Consider the following 22,452-nt stretch of genomic DNA (forward strand, 5'->3'; position numbering starts at 1 on the left):
TTCTGTTTCATCCATAAGCATGCTGTATCAGGGGTCCAAGAATGAAGTCAAAATATATTAACAAAAAAAAGACAGCAGACAAGGGCTGCGTAACTAAACAAAGAAAATAATTTATTATATTTGTCATTGTAGCATATGATGCTCGAAAACAAGTTCCCCATAAAAACGGGGACCAGCAAGCTGGTGATGCTGCACACAAATCCAATCCAACAGGAGGAAAACATAAGGAAATTATTCTTGGAACTCTGTTTACCGGAGGCTAAAGTAGTTTACAAACAGTAACTGAGTTAGTATATCCAGCTTTTGAGTTAATAAGGCAGCCTAGACAAAGAGCAGAGCAGTACCCTTGGGCGGCGACTCATGGGCACAGAAGACGAAAGGCAGAAAGCGTCTAGCTTTCTTTACTTTATGCTGACAGTGATTGACTCCTTTACAAAGAGGCAAGAAAAGGAAAGAGAAAAAAAAAACAGAAACAAATTATTTGGAAATAAAAGAGAAGAGACTGAAGAGAACATCTACAATGAACGAACATAAAGGTTTACATTACAATTCTGTATACCCAAATGAAAATACGAAGGTTGCTGAAACTCTAAAGCATTTTTGGTATTTTCCTTCAAATTCCTTTCTACAGTAATTCATATTTCAGTTTTTAAAAGTGAGACTAGAACCCATTAAAAAGTCAGCTTTTGTCAACTATGAAGACCATTCATCAACAACACAAAGAATATTGTCTACCCCAGAAATGCAACCTGCTTTTCCAAGGTTCCCATCTAAATTCTGTCAGATGGTGTTACAGCTATATTCCAGTTCAAGTGGCAGCCACCAGACTTAAACATGTATGTATTGACTATCTGAACCCTTAAAACAACACAAAGTATTTCACATAGCAGGGTTACACAGAACAAGAAAAAACATGGTTTCTCTATCTCCTGAAATACAGCACTGACAGATTTTATGATCTCAAATCTGCCACTGGCGTCTTATTTCCAGTGCAGACCTGCCTTGCCAATGGATATTCTAGCTCTGCAAGGATCTCTGGGTGAACACCCCACAGCACTGTCCTCACTGCCCCCTTTCCCAGTCACCCCACTGCATTTTTTAGCAAAGTGCTTATCAGGAACGCTTATCAGGACGAGGGAAATTGTGGAGTAGGAAAAAATACAAAGAAGCCACAACTGATTCCATGAGGTGAGAAAGGACACAAGATGACACTCAGCACCTCAGGATACCTGCTCCTTTTATTTCTCTTGTTACCTGTTTGCTCCTCTCTGCTTCCCCCTTTTTCCTCTCTCTAAGGAAATGTGAGAAGTGGTTTAAAAAGCCAATTAAATAAAAAACCTGTATCCTGCTGCTGGTAGCTCTTCACAGCCAAAACTCAAGAGTGAGGTCCAGCCACTTGGAGTTACACAGGCTGGGGGTTCAGGTGTTAAAAGAGAAGCCCAGTACCATAGCAGCAGCTACTGGGACAGTGAACCAGTCAGTGGCGGGAAGAGTGCAGGAAAGGTAGAAAAGGAGAATTACATTTTAATAAAAAAAACTTCAACAACCAACAAAAACATCATAAAAACTGCTGGGTGATGGAGCAAACAGGATTTATTAATCTAGTGGGAAAATGCTCATATCAGAAAGAAAGACAGAACATTAATCAGATTCAGTGTTAAAAACTGAAAGAGGTGCAAGGAGAGGGCAAAATGCTTGACTCAGTGTATCAGTACTTCCATTTGTCTTGGTTTAAGACAATTTAAGGGGGAACAGTCTGAGTTCTCCCCCTTGATACTCCCAAAGGGACTTCTCTTCCTAACATCACGACAGACAATTTTCAGCACTGTCATTCTAGCACAAGCCTCAGGTAACACTCAAAAAAAGCTTCCGATATACTACGAAAGAAAAGGAAAAAATACTGCACCTAGTTTAAGTAACTACTGAAAAGGTGTTGACATGAGAATGAGGGAACCCAACACTCTGTACTGAAACAGAAGAACAGGTATAGAGTCACTGCAAGCCATCTAAAAGGAAAGAGATGTTTCAACTCCTGACCTGCCTGCTCAGGCTACAGAGCTAATTTAAGCCTGAAGGGCTGAAATGCTGCTCACCCTCACACTGATAGGTGGCTGGCAGAAGCTGCTGAAACCTGACTAACCTATTTCAAATGAAGGGAACACTGCAAAGGCAAAGGTGTTTTTAATTCCTCATGTGCATGCCCTGATGCCCTGTGATGTGATGGTCTTACTCTTCCCTTGCCTTTCAAACTCTGCCTTTATGATTTACTGTCTGAAGTTTGTTCAACTATTTTGTCACACTGAATGGAAGATGCTTTAAATGAAGATGTCTTAAACTTACCACATCTGCAAGTCTAGCTACAGAATAAAGTTGATTTGAATTAGTTGATTTTAAATTTTTAAAAACAGAAGCTCCATCACTTTCCCAGAAGTCTAGAAAATACCTTAATGAAATGAATACTACTAAGAAGGATTTCCACCATTCCTCACCAGCTTCCAGCTGGGACATCACTGGTGCTCAAGAATGCTGCTGAAAACTGCACAGGACTTCTTTACTTATTTAGTTCTTCTACTCAGTATTCACTAAAATTATTGTGTTAAAAAAAAAAAAAAAGGCAAAAATCACTTGCTATGCAGTAACTATGTTAGAAAGAAAGAAACCAGGCTTTTACTGCCCTTTGTTTACAGGACAGTTACTACTGGAGCTCCTTGTATGAGCTGATAGCAAATAACTGGAAGGCTGAACCCGATAATATCCCATTCTACTTTGGTTGTACATTCTTAAACCAGTCTAAGGAAAAACTCTGGAAAAAAAACCTGCAGAAAGAATAAATCTATTGATTTTTGAGCTTTTGAACTAAAATGAGCACTATGGGGTTGTCACATCAAATATGTTTCTACACAAACAACAAACCCCCAAACCTGCATGGAACATTTCTCCAGCCATACTACACTGCCACTCTTTGCAAAGCAGAAGTGTCTGCTCAAATGCAATGAGAGGCTCACAAATGAGGAGCACAGGAGAGTAAGAACTCCTTAACCAGCACCACAGGCTGATGGAATCAATGCAGGAACTTCTTGTACATCGATATGGAAGAAATCTCTTTAGAATGTTACCACAATTCATTCTGGTCTTTTTAAGCACGAAGAGAAGCCTTTTAGTCAGAATAAAATAGAAAAAAGTAACAGCACCAGTCTATTCAACTGTCATGGGAATTTGAAATACTGCAATTTATTAGCATTAAGGGCATTTTCAACTGTATTATCATATTAATCAGTGAAATAGCTGGGTGAGTTACGAAGCAACTCCCTCCTCCATGAACCTGGAGACTAATGACTTGCTCAAGGTTTGTAAAATTAATCTGCAGTAAACCTTAAGCTTGAATGTCTCCCAGTGCTGGGACCATATGGCAGAGCTACAGCTCTAACAAAGTCTTTATATTCCTCAAATTACTTAATAACTACTTAATTTGAATTTGTAACTATGTAATTTATGGCAAGACTCTCAGTCTTTCTTTTCAGAAGTGAGCTGTGGAGTACAACACAGCTGAGCTGTGACACAGTCCTAAGCGTTCAAGATACATTTTTTCATCTAAAAATTTACTTACACTTCTCAGCTTTTAGAGTGTCTTGAGAAAACGGACATTAAAAAACTGCCAATTTTTCAACCTCAAGCAAAGGACACTTTTTTTCCACACCAACTAACTCAAAAGGAACTAAGTAATAGAAGTCCTACACAAGAAACTCTTTTAGACCTGGGCACAGGGCAGACCTTCATCTGGAGCACAGGAATCACGACACAGAGCTTGCACTGTGCTCTGCAAGCAGAAGTGATTCAATAAAATTGTATTTGTCTTTCCACCCTGCTCACAGCTTTGCTGCTGATCAGCCTCACCCCTGGGACAGACAGGTCCTTTCACATGCCAACATTTCCTTCATTCAGAGCACTTTGAAGTGGTGTAACACTGACATCAGGTGAACAGATTTTTTTTTTTTCCTCTCCTGTTTGTTGTGTTTTCACATTTGGCTTCTGCTTTACAGGAAACCTCCTGAAAGTCTCTTTTACTCGCAAACTATACCACAGAGGTTTTTTTCTGCATGATAAAATCTCACTTAAATCAGGCTTACCTCCTTCAAAACAGGATTTTTTTTCCATTCAAACTGAAATTTCAGCTGAATGGCATTACTAAACTGGCAGCTCCTTCAAACAGGATCTGCTCCTAAGCAGCACCTTAGAGAAGAACTCTCACTTCACTGCCAGGATCAGGAGTTAATCACAGTGTGATTTAAGTGCAACAATGTAATGTTACAAATTTGTGATTTTAAAGCAGAACCTGGACATTTGATGAGAAGCCCCTCTTTCAGGATATTAAATCCTTCAGCTCCTATACAGAAACTTGTTCCAAGAGATCAAATTTCTCCTTCATGGGGCATGTTACTGAATATATCTTAACCATGGGATAGAGAGGCAATGGCACAACTAGAATTGTTAGAAACTCCTACCATCATTTCATGATGCACTTAGAGCTAGGCCCCTTTGAGTTTGAAATGTTGCTTATGTTAGTCACAGCAGCTGCACCAGCTGGGCAACAGAATAACAACCCAGTTTCTCTTTAATATACCTAGTTCCCTCTTCAAGGTATGTGTCCTGGGGTTTGCTACTCAGGTGCCTTGAACACTTTGCTTTATCAGCTGAAACAGGGACCATATTTTCAGAGACCTTTTAATTTCCTTCACCAAATAAGCCCATACTAAAGTTGTAAAATCAGCACCTGTTTTAACCAGGACTAACCCTGTGGCACATCCTAAAAGCCCCTTCAGACACATTCCTTGTGCAAGCTACTGAGCTGATCTCTCCCTTCCTGCCACCTTCCCACTCACAGCTCCTGCCCCACAAAAACATCATTTTATAACAGTACCTGAATATCCAAATGCCAGGAGGGGCTGCTTAGAATCACAGGAGCCTTTAGGCTGAAATAGACCCTTAAGATCATTGAGTCCAACCATCAACCCAGCACTGCTACGAACCTGCCAAGACTTGTTCAATACTCTGCTTGTTCAATGCTCACTGAAACACACGGGCCTGAAATGTCATATTCTGTGGCACTGCATGGAAAGTAGCATTTGAGCTAGGATTAAAAAAATTCATTGATTCTCTAGGGCAAAGGAGGCACAGCGATTAGCCAAGGGATGCAAAAGCATATTTATTCTTCCTAGTCATATTTACATAAGCACAGAAGGGGCAGAAGAAACCAAAGAACTGTGTCAGAAGGAATTTATGTAAAAAGAGAGAAAGCAGCTACTGCTGTACTGATTTCATTTTATGAAGAACTTTTTGTAATATATAATTGACCGAGTAAGTTATTATTTTTGGAAATATGTGTATCTGGAAATATAAGATCACCTTACCAAGGTTAATGTTTGCTATTTAAAAACAAACTGCTGGCCAAAGTAAGTTCCTTTAGACTAGAGCAGAGCATTTTAATAAGGTGTCTCCAAGCCAAACAGTGGAAATACAGTCAATAAAATTACAGTTAACTGGTGTGCTGCTTTTTACACATTTGATATACTATTTGCACAGAGCAAATCGTTTAGCCTTACCATTTCCTGAGTGTACACTCATGGCTCAGTACAAAGAACTCTTTTTTAACGTTAAGACAGATGCAGAGGGAGAAGGAGGTAAAAGCTGCAATTACTTACTAGCTAAAAACATGCATTGTTTCTGGTGAATCACAGCAGCTTCAGCCAAAACATCAGATGACTACCAAAGAAATCTAAAATCCAACTAATTTAATTTAGCTTATTTGTAGTTACTTATAATGTTATACCCACACAAATATGCTTTTAAAAAGAGGGGAAATCTGGCAGGCATCTCAGATGCACACAGTGTCCACCGCAGGAACAGAGAATTTGAGGAAGCAAGGTAGACAACATCAGAAGAAAGAGAAGCAGCAGAAGGTGTGTGGTGAAACCTGGTTCGGTGACACACAGATTCCCAGATCCAGAAATTTGCTGCTTTGGATTCCTGAAACCAACTTCATCCTTCACTAGTTTGAAAAGGCCTTTATTTAGAGGAGGGAAAAAAAAAAATCAAGAGGATTTACAAACCTTCTATCATTGTGTGCTTTGGAATATTGGAGCACTTGAAAAAGCCCAAGTTTTTACTTCGCTAGACAAGAAATATTCCAAGGTATGTTAATAAATATTACAAAAAGACAAGGTGTCTTTCACTAACAGGTTCCTTTTTAAACCTGCAAAGCTTCAGACAAATACCTGAACTTTCAGACCAACAAATCATGTTTTACACTGGGTTTGGATATTGCTGGTTTCCCCAAACTGTGGCGAGGAACTCACTGTAAAACTTCCCTTTCGAACTAAGTGTGTTAATACTATAAATATATCTGACTTCTTAATTTTTTTGCTGAATCTTTATTTTAGATTTTTGCTATTTATCTTCAGCATCAGGAGAGGTCTAAACAAAGGGGAGTGATGTCAGTGAAATCAAACAGCAGAATTAATTTACGATTTAAACCATCGAAGGCGTGGAGCAGTTAACAGATGTCAGAGAGTTACAAAAGCTCATCTTATCTGAAACCTTTGGCTCTGAGCCACTGCAATGTCACCAGAGAAAAGCTCCTGTTTTGCACCCCACGGCAGCACCCCCACGGCTGGCTCTGCCCTGGCTGCTGTCAGGCTCTGCTGACCTGGGACTGGGCTGAGCTGAGCACCGTGCACGGCTGGTGCCTCCTTTGTTCCACACTGATGGATCAGTTCCATCTGACAACAGGAGTGACACTTCTCCACATCTACATCAAGTATTACTTCATTTATAGCAAACTGATTCCTCTGGGGATTCAAGAGATTCTTAGAGAAAGCAGCTCCTGAGAATAACCCCTGTCATGTGAGTTAATCTCAGCAATCTGCCTCTGGTTTAAATTTAATACAATGACATACTCCATGTATTTCAAATAAATTTGAGGGGAAAAAACCCAACAACAAAAAAGGTATTTATGTTCTTTGTCATTATATTACAAAAAGAACAAACCCTTGAGATTGAATATTAAATGCACTGGTTTGAACCATTCCAGCATTATTAGTGTTTCCAGTGGTTTGTAACATGGTATAAAAACAAGCATCAAACACAGTAATTTTATTGTGGAAAGATATCAAACATTTCTACAACACAAGAATTAATACCTAATTGGTTCTGATTTTGATATTGGCAAGAATGAGAATGATATTTTCTGGTTTAATTTTACTGCACTGCTAACAGGAGCCAGCTTTGCAGCTCAGTGTCCCTGACATTCACCTGACCAACCAGCTCACCTCCAGCACTGCAACTTCTGCTTCTTCTGTGGTGCTACAGCAAAGCTCTCATTTCCCCCTCGTCCACCTTCATGTGATGCCCTGAATGCCAGAGCTGGGGTATTCTAACTGATTTCCCTATACTAATTTCAAAATGCTGCTTTAAAAGAGAAGTGTTTGTGCTCTGAAATGCCAGAGAACATCAGCAGAAGATACCTAAATTTGTAAAGTCAGAGTGACAACAAGAAACGATTGTGAAGTCAGCATTTATTACTGGTTTTATTATTAGAAGTATTATCAGCATTCTCAGAAAAACTGAAGGAGTGAAAATTTGAGGCTGCAGACAGTATGATGTTTTCATCCTGAAGATCAGCCTTTTTGAGGGTGAGTGGAATAATTAAAAGCACAGTGCTAATCACTTCAGAAATTTCCACATTTTTAACAGCTAAAATGAGCCACATATATAAGAATCAAAAGAGAACATGCTGCCCATGCTTTATTCTTATCTACCTGATTTACCATACTTGCTTGACAGGCACTGAAGGAAGAAGAGCTGCTATTTGACTCCAAGAGGCCACAGTAACTGGTGAAGCTCTATGACCCCACTACAGCTTTATCCTCATTTTAACTCCAGACCCTCTCACCTATTTTCTTGCCATGTCTGTTTACTTGAGCTTCCTATGCCAAGGAGTCAATCTGAAACACCTTTTAAAAGTGGGTAAGGGTGGGAAAGGGAATCTGAGAAGCAGGAAATTAGTCAAATGTCTACATGTCTTTCCTCCTTATTGTATGAAATGTGTTGGGGCTTTGAGTGTTTGCCACTAAGTGCACATGTAAATGTTAAAGTGGGGCTGAAGCCTCCCTCTAAGTCAGGGGTGGGAAATCCACTGAGTCACAGTATTGGTTCCTCAAGTTTGTGGCCAAATACTAGAAACCTATAGGAATAGATCATAATATAGAAACATTTTTGCATTAAAGTCCCCTTATATACCCCTTGTATACCCATTTAGAAATACAGTTTCCTACTAAGACACTGAATCAATCCTTCAAAATTATTTAAGATTCTGTAACAGAAAAATGTTCTCCCTCAAGCATAAAAAAAACCCCACAGTAACTTAGAGAAATCTTAGAAGCCTATAAGGTACAGAAATAACACGTATTACTTCACATACCCATCCTTCAATTAACTTGTCATTTTCAATAGCAAAACTTAAATGCTTTTATCTAAACAGCTACAGAAAAACAGCTATTAAGTTTCTCCTTTCTGTAAAGCAACGATTAATATTTAATTGCATATTTTCCCTTTTCAAAGCTGCTCCTTCACAATTAGCACATACTCAGGTAATTTCACTTCTAGCCGACGACATTCTACTTCATCACAAAGTTAAGTGGAAATACTGACAAGCAGCCTGGCTTTGAAGTAACTGCACAGATGTGGCTGTTGCATAAAAGTTTCTCTTTAGAAACTGCTCTACGAAGGCAGCACAGCCCCAGTTTGGAGCAGTCAGTAGCCCTGGAGCAGCAGCGAGTGGAAAAGCTGCCTGCACATCTGCCAGCTCCAGAACTGAACTCAGGTCCTGAGTTTGGATGAGCCTTACCTGACACAGAGACTGTGTGAGACCTCACTCCTTGCTTCTCATTGTTGGCCAGCCTGGAAAACAGAGGTTGGAAGCGCTGAATGCTGTACATTCTTCACAGGCACTAACACTGGGAATTCATCCCAACAGGCACCTACTGTAATTAGCAGGGCTGAGCCACCTCCCCCCGCCACAGGATGAGAGGGGGAGAGAAGGCAGAGAGGAATCTACCACTTCATCCCGTCTGGGGGAGCCAGAGCGGTTTTTAATTAGCATGGTTCACAGAAACCAAGTGAATTTGAAGGAAAACACAAAACCTAAACTGCACACTTTCAAGATGTGTGCAATCTGACTGTGCTTCTACTTTCTGTGTGATCCGTGAGAAACAGAGTGTGAATTGAGTTTCTGTCTGTAAGATTACTTATCCTGGACTATTTTGAATTAATTTACATGTCAGCTAAATAAAGAAAACCAACTGCATTTAAATGTAGCTATGTTTTAATGTTCACTATGTCATGTCTATATTATATATTGTTCATTATGTGTAAATGTATTGCGCATTATGTATAAATGTTCATTATGTTATGTATATGTTATGTATATGTTATATGACACATAAATGTGCAAAAGGAAATTCTAACGAAGTCTCAATTTTTCATCACTTACATATATAACCAAAATTTTCAATGGTCAAGAGAGCACTGCACTTCATGCCTTCAGAAATCAGGAATTTCATCTGTCAAAGGCAAATCTTCCCAGATGCAAGATGCTGTTGGTTGGTAGTTTTGTGTATTTGATAAAAGCTCTGCTGCTAAACTCAGAGCACGTGTGGTGCTCTTGTTAAACAGACTCAAGTGCACAAATTTAGTTTTGGTAAACTGCTCCAAAAATGAGAAGAAGCTTTTCCTTCAAACTTTATTTTACCCCAGAAATCCTTACAAATAAATAAGGGTTAAGCTTTATGTAATTAGAATGTTATTCTGTGTTTCTCACTTGTGCCTATTTAAGTAAATAGAAGTCTTCCTGCTTCTTGAGCGCACACTAAATTTACTGATTTTACTGCTTCCAGCCTCAACTTTTCTTCCCTGAATTTTAACTTCTCTCTTTCTACAGCATGAGAAAGCTGCCTAATAGTGAGGGCTGCAGCAGAACCTGTGTGTAATCACTAATTCAGGAACAAACTGTATTCCATGCTCCATCCAGTAGTTAAGAAAGTAATAAAAATAGTTCTGAACTTCTTCAGAAATAAAGGAAGAAATGAGGTGACTGGGTCAAAGCAGGCACAGCCCCTGTGTCCCAAAATAAAAACAAGGAGGTAAAACACCATCAACCACTAAATGTCACTGGGTCTTTCAGCAGTTACCTTGTGCTACTGGACAGGGGTGGCAGCACCTGATAAAGTTCCAGGAGGACACTGCTGATGTATGACTCTAAACTCAATTTGGATGTGGCCACTGAGAACAGTCAGATTACAAAAAAAGGAAAAAAAAATCCAAAAAGTGTCTTGCTTTAAAGACTGGAGTTTAGGAGGCCACAACAAGGAACTGCCCATGGAAAGGTGAGACAAACATGATAGCTTCCAGAGAGGATGGAGACCCAGCCACTGACACCAGGGGAGTAGACAATCACCAGGAAGGATTAAAGGCTTGCCTACATTAGAGACCAACAACTCCAACAACAGAAGGAATTGTCTGAATCAGAGCTAAATCAGAAATTTATTCTTATTTACCTTTAAGTCTGGGAAGAATAAAAATGCAGAGAGGTGTCTTAGCATAATTTTTAAGAATTATTAGATGCAGGTAACTTGTCTCAGCACACCTTTAATAAAGTATCACCATAAAACCAACCAGGGAAAAAAATGCATCTCTGTTTGCCTGACATAGGATTGGTGTTTTCTAGGCATCCACAATTTTATTGGAGAAGAATTTTTCTATATTTAAAATAATAATGAGGTATTTACTATGCAATATGAATATTTAATAACTGCTATTCTTTATTACACTGAACCTATATCCCAACTTCAACTGGCCCCATTATGGAAGTTTTATTAAAAGAAGGACACATGACAGATTTATGATAGCAGCAAAAAGAGTACTTTCTGTATTTCACATAAGCCAAAAAGGGGATAATTAGGAAAAAGATGACCACAGACTGACTCACAGATTGAAACCACAATTCACAAACTGTTCAGCATCACTCCTATACACTAAATTTACTCATGGACTCAAAAGAAATAGCCTGAATCTCAGTCAAGTCTTCTCCAAAACATCCTGCTTTTGTTATTGTCAAATATGATGGATGCATTAAGCACTTTTTGTCTCAGATTTTCTTTCTGGTATCCCTATAGTTTAACACTGCTGTGAGGCTTTTATGCCCTACCTGCTATTTGTCCTGGAATCCAAAAGCAACAATAAAAGTTAGACACATGCAGAAAGTTCTGAAAGCATCACTATTTTTCAAAACCATTTTTTTAATACATGAGAAAAGAAAGCACAGAACTTACTTTGGTATTGATGGTAAAGCTCTTTCACCTTCTGTGTAAACAAGAAGAAAACAGGATTAAAGCTTTTACAAGTTTTCAAATAACCTCTCTCAAAGTGACATATACACGTGCCTGAAACAATAATCATCACAACCTCTCAGGGAAACGGAGGTGATTCAAAAGAATGCTCTATACATATATAAAGAGCAGCATATCAACAACTCCTTCTACCCACTGATACAGACCTTTAGGCAAACTCTCATCTGAGGAAACAACATACACAGAATATAAAAGCTCTTTTTTATTCTTAACAAATAACTCCAATAAATCACTTGCAGAAGGTGTGACACTATCTCATCTCTCTAGTAAGAAATGCTTTTCTTTTATCTCCAAGATGTCCTAAGTGCTAACATATAAATAAAACAATTGAATCCAACTTGGATTTCCAAGTAAGACAACTGAAATAAATCATTAAAGCACGTATTATCATATTGATTTCACACTGGGTTGAGACTATAGAATAATAATGTTTTGTGCCAGGGAGTAAGTCAGCTTTTTGTATGCTATATTCAAATCCTTGCCAGTCTTTCTTTGAAAATGGCAATGCGTATAAAAGCTTGGATGTACCTATTCAAGGGGTTTCTTTCCTATTGGATTTGATTAAACACTTGGTATTCCTGTGGGGAAGTTACTAATCCTTTAGCAAAACACCTTTTCACTATATTTGGAGTATGCAGAGAGGGAGAGAAGATGGGTAATTAAATCGTATTTCACTCTCTAAATCAATGTAGCTCTGATAAAGTGACCTGAGAGAATGGCCACACTTGCAGAAAATAGTGACATACACTGTTTGCACAAAATCATGTAAATTCTCACTTTTCTCACAAATTAAAATTTCCAGAAATTATAGATGTAAATGACAGTCTCAGCTTTGTGTATTAACGGACTGAGCAGAGAAATGCTCCATACCCAAAAGCCACACTCAACGTGGCAAAATACACTGTTTTGGTACATTTTTTTGCTGTCTACAGGTAGAAAAGCACCATTTGGCTCAGCACCATCAGTCTGTTTTGATCTGTCTGATGGGGGATGTTGAAACGGAAGTTGCAGAAAAGAAGGGAAAACAGAAGCTGCAATTTGGAAGATGTGGAGCAGCTCAGCAAAGTGACAAGAGCAAGCACCTGAAACTGGGGGGCAGAGCAAGGACAGTAAGATTATATAAGCAGGTGCGAGATAAAGGTACTGTGGTATGTTAGCGTAAATGATACCTTTTGGGGAAGGAAACAAAAGGCAAAGATCCTACAAGGCAGTGTGGAGTGACAAATATGAGATCAATGGCGTGAAGGTGCAGCCTGGCAATGAAAGACTGGAGTGCAGGTACCCAAAAAAGAGAGACTGTAATGGGCACGAGAGGATTCAACCTGGAGGAAAACTGGACATCAAGTTTGAAGAAACAGGCACAAGAGGCCTGCCCACTGCTAGGCAGACCTCCCCAGGGCTGTGAAGAACACTCAAAAGAACCTTAAATTCTGTGTCACACCTACAACTGGCAGTTATTAGTTGTGAAATCATCCTGTGTTCTGGTTTACACCAAGTTATGCTGCTACTGCTGGTTATTCCAACGCTGCTCCTACACTTGGCAACGGATTTAAGGCTTAGATGGTGCTGCTTAATCACACGTGTTACTGGTGGAACATTGAGTCTCCCTCTGTGTTAAAAGAACTTCATTAAATTGTAAATTTAACCTTATCATTCTGTATTTTTAAATCAAGGTAATGGATGCACAATTAATAAGCAGCTATTCAAAATAATTCTCCTTGCTCTTTAATATGTAGCTCTATTGCGTGTTAACTGTACAGTATTCAAACTGCATTCTAAAGATGGAATTTTAATTTCCCCTAGGGCTTTTTTTTGTGGAGTATCATATTTGGGGACTTCAGAAAGATCAGTGAATGATTTCATTACACTTGATAGGAATTATTTCATAATACTTGCAGGGCCACAATGCTTCATATGTTCAAAGTACTGAGCTCAGATCAGATCTGACTGTTCTTCCCTCCTCCAGCCTCCTAAGAAAGTGAGAAATACCACAGGTGGCAACTGCTAGTGTGTGCCCAAGTCAAATACTACCTATCAAAGAGGATCTAAAGGAGATAAAGAGAGAATCTGACTTTCCAGTGTGGTATTAAATTTCCTTAAGGAAGAGAATCTCATTCTGTTCCTGCAAGCCTTCATTCCACTTTTTGAACAGCTTCCTATCAGTGAAAAATGCAAAGCAAGGATCGTAATAAAACATAATAAATCATAACAAAACCAAATCTCGATTCCATTGTAAGAGCAAATCCTTTCTAGGCACTTTGTGAGATAAGGAGAATGTGAATAGAAGTGGTCTTACACAGTAAGTTGAGTAGTAGCATGATGCATTCAATGAGTTCGAAGAAGATGAAAAGCGAAAGAAAGGTGAAGGAATTGAAGGAAAAGTGAAGGAAGTGAAGGAAAGGTGACAAGCATTGAAGCAGTCTGGAAAACTGTGAGGAAAAAACAGGGATAGACAGAGAAAAGCAAAGACTGACCCAAGTTAAATGAGTTATTTGCTTCCAGATCCATTGGGAAACTGAGCAGCACACATGGGGCCACCATATCCACAACCGTTCCACCTGATCATCTCCCTATTCACCATCCTCAGCTGAATTCCACCGGATATAACTGGCTTTGTGCTCATTACCATCAGAGCAACAGATCTGGACCTTTGTCCTCTGAGCTGATGGGGCTGACAGATCTGGACAAAGCAGGCTCAGCCCTGGGAAGAAGGAAGGAGCACCCAGAACTGCCTGGAAGCCACAGCCTGGTGCCTGCAGAGGGACTGGCTACAGGGACAACACATCCCACTCGGCTGCTGGAGATGTGTGTCAAGTGCAGGGCTGTAAAAGGACAAAGGAAACTGAAAAAGCAGGCAGATGTTTGGGAAAAAAAAAAAAAACACAAAAAGGCATCCAGGAATCAAAAAAACCTCATGCACTATTAAGTAGTACCAGAGGTGCACAGAGGTTGTAGTAATGGGGCTGTCCAGAGAAGCTGTAGCTGCTCTATCCCTGAAGTGTTCAAGGCCAGCTTGGACAGGGCTTGGAGCAACCCGGGATAGCGGAAGGTGTCCCTGCCCGTGGCAGGGGGGGTTGGAACTAGATGAAATTTAGAAGTATCACAAACCTGAACTATTCTGTCATTCTTCTGTGATTCTTCCCCTCCTCGATCACTGGATATAATTAAAGAAAAAAAGAATCTGCATGGAACTCCTGATCTTGCAGACGCCTACGCGCTCTCTGGATACGAACTGCTCACTTCAGGCATTGCTGCCCAACTTGGTGCTCATCCTTTTACAGTTTATATCCCAAATAAAATACCAAATATTCATTAGTACCCCTGCAGGTCTGAAGTCAAAATTTCTTACTAACAGCATCCCAGTTAAGGCATATGTTGTTTTTCACAAGTTTCAAAATTGTTTTCACAACAATTTTGCCCAATTCTATATTCTTTTAAAGAAATGGGATATGCATGGCTGTAGTGGGGTTTCCACTGGATTGTCCAGGTGTTTCCACTCGGAGCAGAGTTCCATGCTGGACACAGCAGGTCCCAGGCAGCTCCAGTGGCCCCAGCCAGGAGGAATGTAAATTCTCCTCATCTGACTGAAATTATTGTGAAAGCAAAATCAGTGAGGGGTCAAACTAAAGAGGTAACAGAGGTAAAGAGGTAGCATTCCTAAGAATGGAAACACATGTTGCCATTCCATTAAAATGAAAATGATGCCCAGGATAAATCTGTGTAAAACAAAAAGTACTTAAATGAATAACTTCATGAACTATTTAGTTTTGGTATTTTTGAACACTTCCACGGGCAGCTTGTTCCAATGCCTAACCACCCTTTTGGTGAAGAAATTTGTCCCAACATGCAATTTAAACCTCCTCTGGAGCAACTTGAGCCTGTTTGCTCATGTCCTGTTACTTGAGAGAAGAGACCAACCCTCATCTGGCTACAACCTCCTTTCAAGTAGTTGTAGAGAGTGATAAACACTCCATAACCTAAAAGCTGATAATCAGTTCAACTTTTTATGAATTTTTTCTTTTGTGTTCTTGGCCTGTAAGAGGTAAGTGTGATAATGGAAATAAAAATATTAAGTGTAACGTTTCCATATTGGTCTAAAGGGACCGGTCTATCAAAATATTTATGAAAAATAAAACAAATTCAATGGGAAAATGCCAAATACTGTCCACATCTTAAATATTACCAAGTGCTCTCCCCAAATTAAGAGGGACTGGATCATTACTGGATAGCATGACAGGTCTCACAAAAACAGGCTCTGTTAGTAATAAAGAATGACAATTTACGAGGACACTTGCAATAAATGTAAATTCACAACAAAGAAGGGAGGGGAAAGCTCAAAAAGGGGATAAAACATCTGTGGGATCAAGAGTTGCTTCATGATTTGTTTCTGATGTGTCTTATACAATCAAAGGTCACTGTGGGAGGGATCTGGGAATGCAGATCATGATGGGGACAGCTCTCCCATAAAATGATTAATGTATATGTTGAGTATTGCTATGAACTTCAAAAAAAGGAACCCAAGACAAAAGAAACTCAGAATTTATTTTAACTGGAGGGGTTCTCTTCATGTATACATAAAGAGGAGTATTCCCAAAGTGCTACCTGATGTTCCTGTTCAATCACTGCTCATTTGCTCCATGTTAAATTTCTGCGTTGTAAGAATAGCACACAAATAAACACCCTGCATTAAATGCACTGATTTATCCTGCATTCACACCTACCAGCAAACCTCAGTGCAAGGCACAGGCAAATCAGAGATAATGCCCCTCAGAGAGCTCAGTGAGCCTAGAAGACGTAACAGCTGCTGGTAAGAAAGGTCAGAACAAGACAGGAATTAGGAAGAAAAACTGCAAATGAACAAGTCAATTCTGATGGGCACCACCACCAGTGTGGAAGTGGCAAGAACCCAACAAAGTCCACATGTGCCCCTAAAGGAAAAGCAGAGACAGTCAGAGCTATCCATTAATTCAGGGAAGAGGTCATGTGTAAAGACATGAAAAAGTTTTAGAAGACCAACTGTGGCTACAACAGCTCAGGTTGGAAAACAGCCAATCCAGTGGCATAAGAAGGAAAGTTTTGGGAGTGAATAATGATTATAGGAAACCCCAAACCATGATTTCTCAGAAAACAAGAGACACAAAAGGCCTATACTCACAGCCAGAGACAAGTCTAGTGACATGAAGATCTTGGATTGTGATGCCTATTTTATTTTTAGAACAATAAACTATTATTATCACTGATAGCTAGTTTATCCTTTTAGTGTCAGATTTTGGGACCAATGGTTCATCATCACTGAGCTGAGCACCAGGTTAGCTTGGAGAGCTAAGTATGTGTTGAGGGAAGATTTTCACTTGTGTGGAGAGGGAAGATTTTCATTTGTGTGGAGGTAAGGTTGCACAACTAACACAGGTTTTAACTTAGCTGCTTGTGTTGGAGCTAAAGGCCACTCACACACACTTAAGGGTCAGAAATACCAAAACCCATGCAAATTTAAGAATAATTTGAACAATTGCCATTTGCTGTCAAGACATCTAACACCCGAAGATCACATCTCTTTTTTACTGAATGACCAAATGTAAGTTTGGGGATTTTTTGAGCCATGCACAGGCAGGATGTTATACATGGACCTGGAAAAGACCTGAATTATGTTAACAACATGACCCCATGGAAAACCTGTGGCAGAAAAAAGCAAGAACGTGGCTAAAAGAGACTCAGTTTCACATTGAAGAGATGCTGGGATAGTTTATGTCCTTTCTTCTTTCCCTTTCAAAGAGGGAAGAAGGAAATAGTTTGTTGTTTTAGAAAGCAGGAAAGTTGGATGAATTTCCACGAGCAAAAAGGAGAACAACAGGGAAGAAGAAAATTTCATTCTTAAACAGTTTTGCTTGAGACTTTTTCATTAATTAAAGCTGTCTGAAAATTCTAATAAATTTAATTAAATTCTCTCTAAAACTTGGTGTACCTGTAACCTCATCTCACTGCTTCTACCTGGTGAGTTGCTACAAAAACAACTGACAAACACTATAAAATGTATCTCTGCTTTACTTCTACTTTATGAGAGAAACTCATGAGACCTCTCAAGATTTTTTATTTTTTAAATGGAGATGTTTTGAGTATCTAGGAAAAGGCAGAAACTACATAATTATCACCAGTCAGAACCTTATCCAAATGCATTCTAACCAACCTCTCTGAATTTCCACTTGTATATTAGGGAATCATTTTATGAGATAATGCACCCTTGTTAGGAGTGCCTTTAATTATTATAATTTACTTCTTCAATTTAAGTTTGGAATTAGTGTAAAGCACGGATTACTGAAACCAGTCTTAATGATCAACCACTAAGCAATTTTTGATGGAGTGACAATTTACTATCAGTGTTTCTCATGGCTCCTCCCAGAAAGAAAAGAGCCTCCAGGTGAGGGTCCTGCTGCTACCTCTTGTCTTGTATTCAAATGCAAAATAACCTCTGAGCAGCTGTGAGGATGAAGCTCTCCTTACCTTTCTGAGGCCTGATGATGAAGGACTGCGTGGCTCCGTTCACGAGCCGGCAGTAGCCGTCGATCAGGTCAGCCATGTTCTCTGCAATGGTTAAGGATGGTGCTGTCACTGTCAGAGGCTACAGAAGGGAAAAAAACAAGGCACCAACAAAGAGGAATTATTGTAGTTGCAAACACTGAGGGGAACAGCTGTGTCATTGCATCAGAACCTTACACACGCCTGCAAACCGTAAACAGAAGAATATGGGTGAGCAGGGAACCACCAGAGAGATTCTTGCTTTGCCTTTTGTGCAGCAAATTTCAAACAGGAGGCCCAGAAAGCACAGTTGGTAAAACCCGCCACCTAAATGTAGTGTTAATTTGGGCTTATGAAGTGTAAATCACTGTTGAATACAACTGCTATGGCTTTCAGGCTTGTAATTAAGACAACTCTGAAGGAGCTGTTTTTTCCTTAAAGTTCTTACAGGTGGTATCTTTTCTCCCTGCCCTCTGCAGCAATTTATTCTTGGCCTAAAAACAACCCTTCCCAATTTCAAAGAAGAAATATGTACAGTAGAAAAAGAGATGAGAGACACACAGACAAGCTATTAATTTTAATACCACCAACATTCATCATCCTCTTCACTGATCTGCTACTCTCCCTCAATCCTGCTCTACCACTGTTTTCTGGTGCACTGGACCTAGGAAAAGATTTGATTTCACTTCCAGCACTGCCTCCATGTAGTATGAGGGAACAAATTTTCCTTCTTTCACATTTCCCCTTTACACAAAAGTGGAATTGCTGCTTCCTCTCTAGGATGCAGTACATATGCACAGGCTGCTATTAAACTGCATTTAAGAGATACTGGTTTTATATCAAGCTTCTTCTGTGAATACCAAAGTCTACAAGCACCAGATGCAAAACCTAAAACATGTAATGAACTCTAAATCTGTTTTAAAACCAAACTTGGAACAAAAGTCCAATACAGAGAATATCCACGTTAAGACTATACTAAATCCCACTCCTTGCAAGCAAAAACAAAGTTAGTTGCAAGTTTATCACCACTGTCAATAACATACCTCAGGTGCACCTGCTATCTTCAGTTGCAACATCCCTTTTCTGTCCTTGTCTTCACTGTTTGAATACTGAATGGTTTGCACTTGATTGAAGTCTGCTAGATGGGTTGGCTGCAGAAAGACAGTGCAAAAAATGAGGAAAAAAAATACAGCAAAATAGCCTGCCTTTATCCCTGGTGTTGAAAAAGCACAGGGAGACTTTGATCTCCAAACTACACCTGCAGAGATCTGTTCTCTGTTTCTTTCTGGAGTTTCATTACCACTGGCTAACAACACACAAATATCCAGTGTCTGGAAAAGGAGCCCAGCTCCGCTGTGCCCACAGAGGTCACTGTTGAGTAACACCAGATGCACACTGAAGTGGGAACAACCTCTTGGATGTCAACAGAGAAAACTAAACACGTAAAAACCACACGGAACCCGTGCTGACACATTCCCAACATCCCTCCAGACTGCTGGAAAAGGTATGTTCTTAGCTGTGTATTCCTGATTCCCCCATCTTTTCACTACTTTTGAATTCATTTCAATAGAAAGCTGGACATGGGCTCAGCTTAAGTTGTGGTTGTAAAGTTCCCAAACACTGTGCTGAAGGATCTGTCTGGACAGAGCTCCCTTGCACCGTGGGGGTGCACAGGAAATACTGCAATACAGTCAGTGTCAGGTAAGGAAAAGGCTGAGAAGGGTATGAAGAAAGTAAATAAGCAGGGCCTGCACAAATGGGCACACAAACTGGTTAAACAAGCTCTGCATTTACACATTCCTAAGGAGAACAACTCAGAATAATTCACGTTTCATTGGTAAAAAGTCCCCACCAATGCTTCAAGTTCTGCAAATGAGCGCTTCACTGGGTAGAAAAGCCCACAAATTCAGTGCTAAGGCTGACACTGACTCTGTACCTAACACCAGTGCCTCTCCTCTGATCCCAAATCACAAATTAATATCTGACTAAGAGCTCTACATGCTGAGCTCCCAGCTCAGCTGTGTTTAACCCTGAGGTCACACTTGTCACTCCCCTTTCTGTGATGTTCAGTTCACAATAGGTCGTGGTTGTTAACACAGTGACTGAGAAAAAGCCCCACAAAACAGAAGCAGACTTACATTTGCACCCTTGTCTGTCAGGTAACTGATTCCTTCTTCTGGGCCAATTGCCAGTTCCACTGAAATAATCCAGCTTGACTTGAGAGTCAAAAGGAGAAAGGGCAAAATTTCAACAGTAAGACAAGGCCTTGCTATGGAACACTATCCTCCAAAATTATAATTACAGGTTATAGTAATTAATATCTACAAGCTTTTCAATTCTTCAAACAAATTAAAATTATATTAAAATCAAGTAATTCTGTAAGTGGCAAAAGCCCTCATGACTGGTTTCCTGGGGAACTCTGCTACTCAAACTGCATTTCCATGTGTTTTATCTTAGGTCTACATGAGAACTATGGATTTCCTGCATTTCCTCTTCTCATGGACACTGATATTCAAGTTTTAATTTCTGCTGTAGTCTCCATTTTCACAAACCCTCCAGACTTAGGGCCCTTCCTCAAAATTTACTTGAAATAGGTAGAGATCAACAGGCATTAGAGAAAAATTTACAAACAGAAGTTGGGAAGTCTCATTTCCTCATGGAAACAGCTGAAAAAGTCCTTGACCTTCACAAACAAAGCATCAATAAAAATATTTAATTTTACATACAATTCTTACCCAACTAATGAATGATGCTTTTTTTTTTAAGCAGTCAACAGAGAAAGTCCTGAATAAAATCAATAAATATGACTTGTTGCTAATGTTGCTAATGTTTCTATATGAAAACAGGAACTAAGTAAGCAATTACTGTAGAACTAAGCAAAAGCAATTAGATTTCTAACTCCAGAACGTATTCTGGTGCCTGTCACATTCCTCTACTTACACCAAGAGCACACTTGAAGCATTCCTTGTCAAATCTGTACACTGGAGAGAGGATCTCAAAGAACTTCAAAATACTTTCTTCTCTATTGAGGTTGGCAAATTGTCGAAATGTTTGTTGGATTAATTTCCGTAGTGTTTTGGCCTGTGTATTGAAACATGTAGAGAACAAATATTTTAAATCTAATCACTGAGGGACATTTTAAGAGTCTTGGTCACTTAGTAGCACTACCAGTGTCTTTATCAATGAGATACAGACAATTCTCAAGGAAAAAAAAAAAGAGCTTCAAAATGTAAGGAGCAAGTCTGCCTTTTAACTTGTACTTAAGATCAAAATTATTTCTGCTATATTATAGCAAGGATATCAAACTAATAATGTTTTGAGTAAGTTATAATAAAGACCACATGTTAACCCTTCCAGGAGTATTTGCTCTAGGTTCCTCATTTCTCCCACCTTCTGAACTGTGTCCCAATACAAAACCACAGCAATTTATACCTTCATATGAGGTTTTAAATCTAAATCACCGTTCTCTCTCTTAGCTGGTAATAACAAGCCAGCTGTAGCTGTATCTTAATTTCTGCACACAGTGACTTAGACTATCCATAATAAAGTGGACTCTTTCAGTCTGATAATATGAAAAAAAGCTTCAATATAAAAAGATGAAATTTAAATAGTAGACTGCATGTAAAAAGTAAACTTAACATTCAAATTAAACTGTATTAACTCTGTTGTCCAGCATTTTATTAACTGTTTTCAGGGTAGAAATAACCACTTAGAGCAGCACAAAGAAGAGCTAAACTAAGATTTTAAAAAAGTGAATTATCTGCCTGTATATAATGTATAATCCCTGGAAAGGCAGCCACTCATATGAAAATAAAAACAGGATCTGAGAAGCAGTATCTCTAAGATGCTCCCCCACTGAACAAGCCAACAAGAATTATGAATAAAAACATCTGCATAAAGTGACTGAATGGGCTTAAAAAACCCATTTCTAATACATCTTCCAACTAACAATAATGACAGAAAGCAAAACCATGCTTTTCTTTGCAATATGTCAAGGTTAAGACAGGAATTACCACTGGTCCTCCATCCAAACATATCTGAATGTCCCATTTTAACGGCAGTAAAACTCTTTATTCTCCCACACTGCCTGTTAACAGCTACAGGCACTACACAAATACCAACTTCCTTTTGTTGTTAGCACTTCCAGCCAGATTAGGCACTCATTTTTAGCAAGCCTTTACAGAACACTCAGAAGTCAAAACAGCCAGAAATGTTTATGTGGAGTGTTCAGGGGGAGTTACTCCAGTAGCAGTGATCCAAGGGTGTTGCATATGCACAAAATGATCTGTTTTGCAATGATGCACATATAGGTTGGAAAAAAACCCTCTACCACATACTATGTTGTCAAATTAACAAAGAAATCTGTGACTTTGGTGTAATTTCGAATTATTGTGTCAATTTAGCAGAACCAATTATCAGGTGGATCATTAAAGTGGCTGCAGAACTGGACAGGGTAAGAAAGCCCCTGGCAGCCAGG

The 22,452-nt window shown here is 39.3% G+C and overlaps 1 protein-coding gene across 14 annotated transcripts in view; it reads right to left on the minus strand.

Annotated features, from left to right (window-relative positions):
- The window catches only part of PTK2 (protein tyrosine kinase 2), a 198,443-nt gene that overhangs the window by 46,104 nt on the left and 129,887 nt on the right, over positions 1–22,452 (minus strand). For 8 of the 14 annotated variants that reach the window (XM_048286962.1, XM_048286961.1, XM_048286967.1 and 5 more), the window contains exons 8-13: positions 20,916–21,056; positions 20,114–20,191; positions 19,019–19,126; positions 17,961–18,078; positions 11,385–11,415; positions 8,903–8,955 (exon numbers count right to left, since the gene is read on the minus strand). In XM_048286962.1, the coding sequence (XP_048142919.1) occupies positions 8,903–8,955; positions 11,385–11,415; positions 17,961–18,078; positions 19,019–19,126; positions 20,114–20,191; positions 20,916–21,056 (529 nt within the window). Of the gene's footprint in view, positions 1–344; positions 429–8,902; positions 8,956–11,384; positions 11,416–17,960; positions 18,079–19,018; positions 19,127–20,113; positions 20,192–20,915; positions 21,057–22,452 lie in introns of all 14 variants that reach the window. The other 6 variants (XM_048286970.1, XM_048286969.1, XM_048286958.1 and 3 more) reach the window with 1 other exon arrangement.

Source organism: Corvus hawaiiensis, chromosome 26 (genome assembly GCF_020740725.1).
Source record: "Corvus hawaiiensis isolate bCorHaw1 chromosome 26, bCorHaw1.pri.cur, whole genome shotgun sequence".
Classification (NCBI taxonomy): domain Eukaryota; kingdom Metazoa; phylum Chordata; class Aves; order Passeriformes; family Corvidae; genus Corvus; species Corvus hawaiiensis.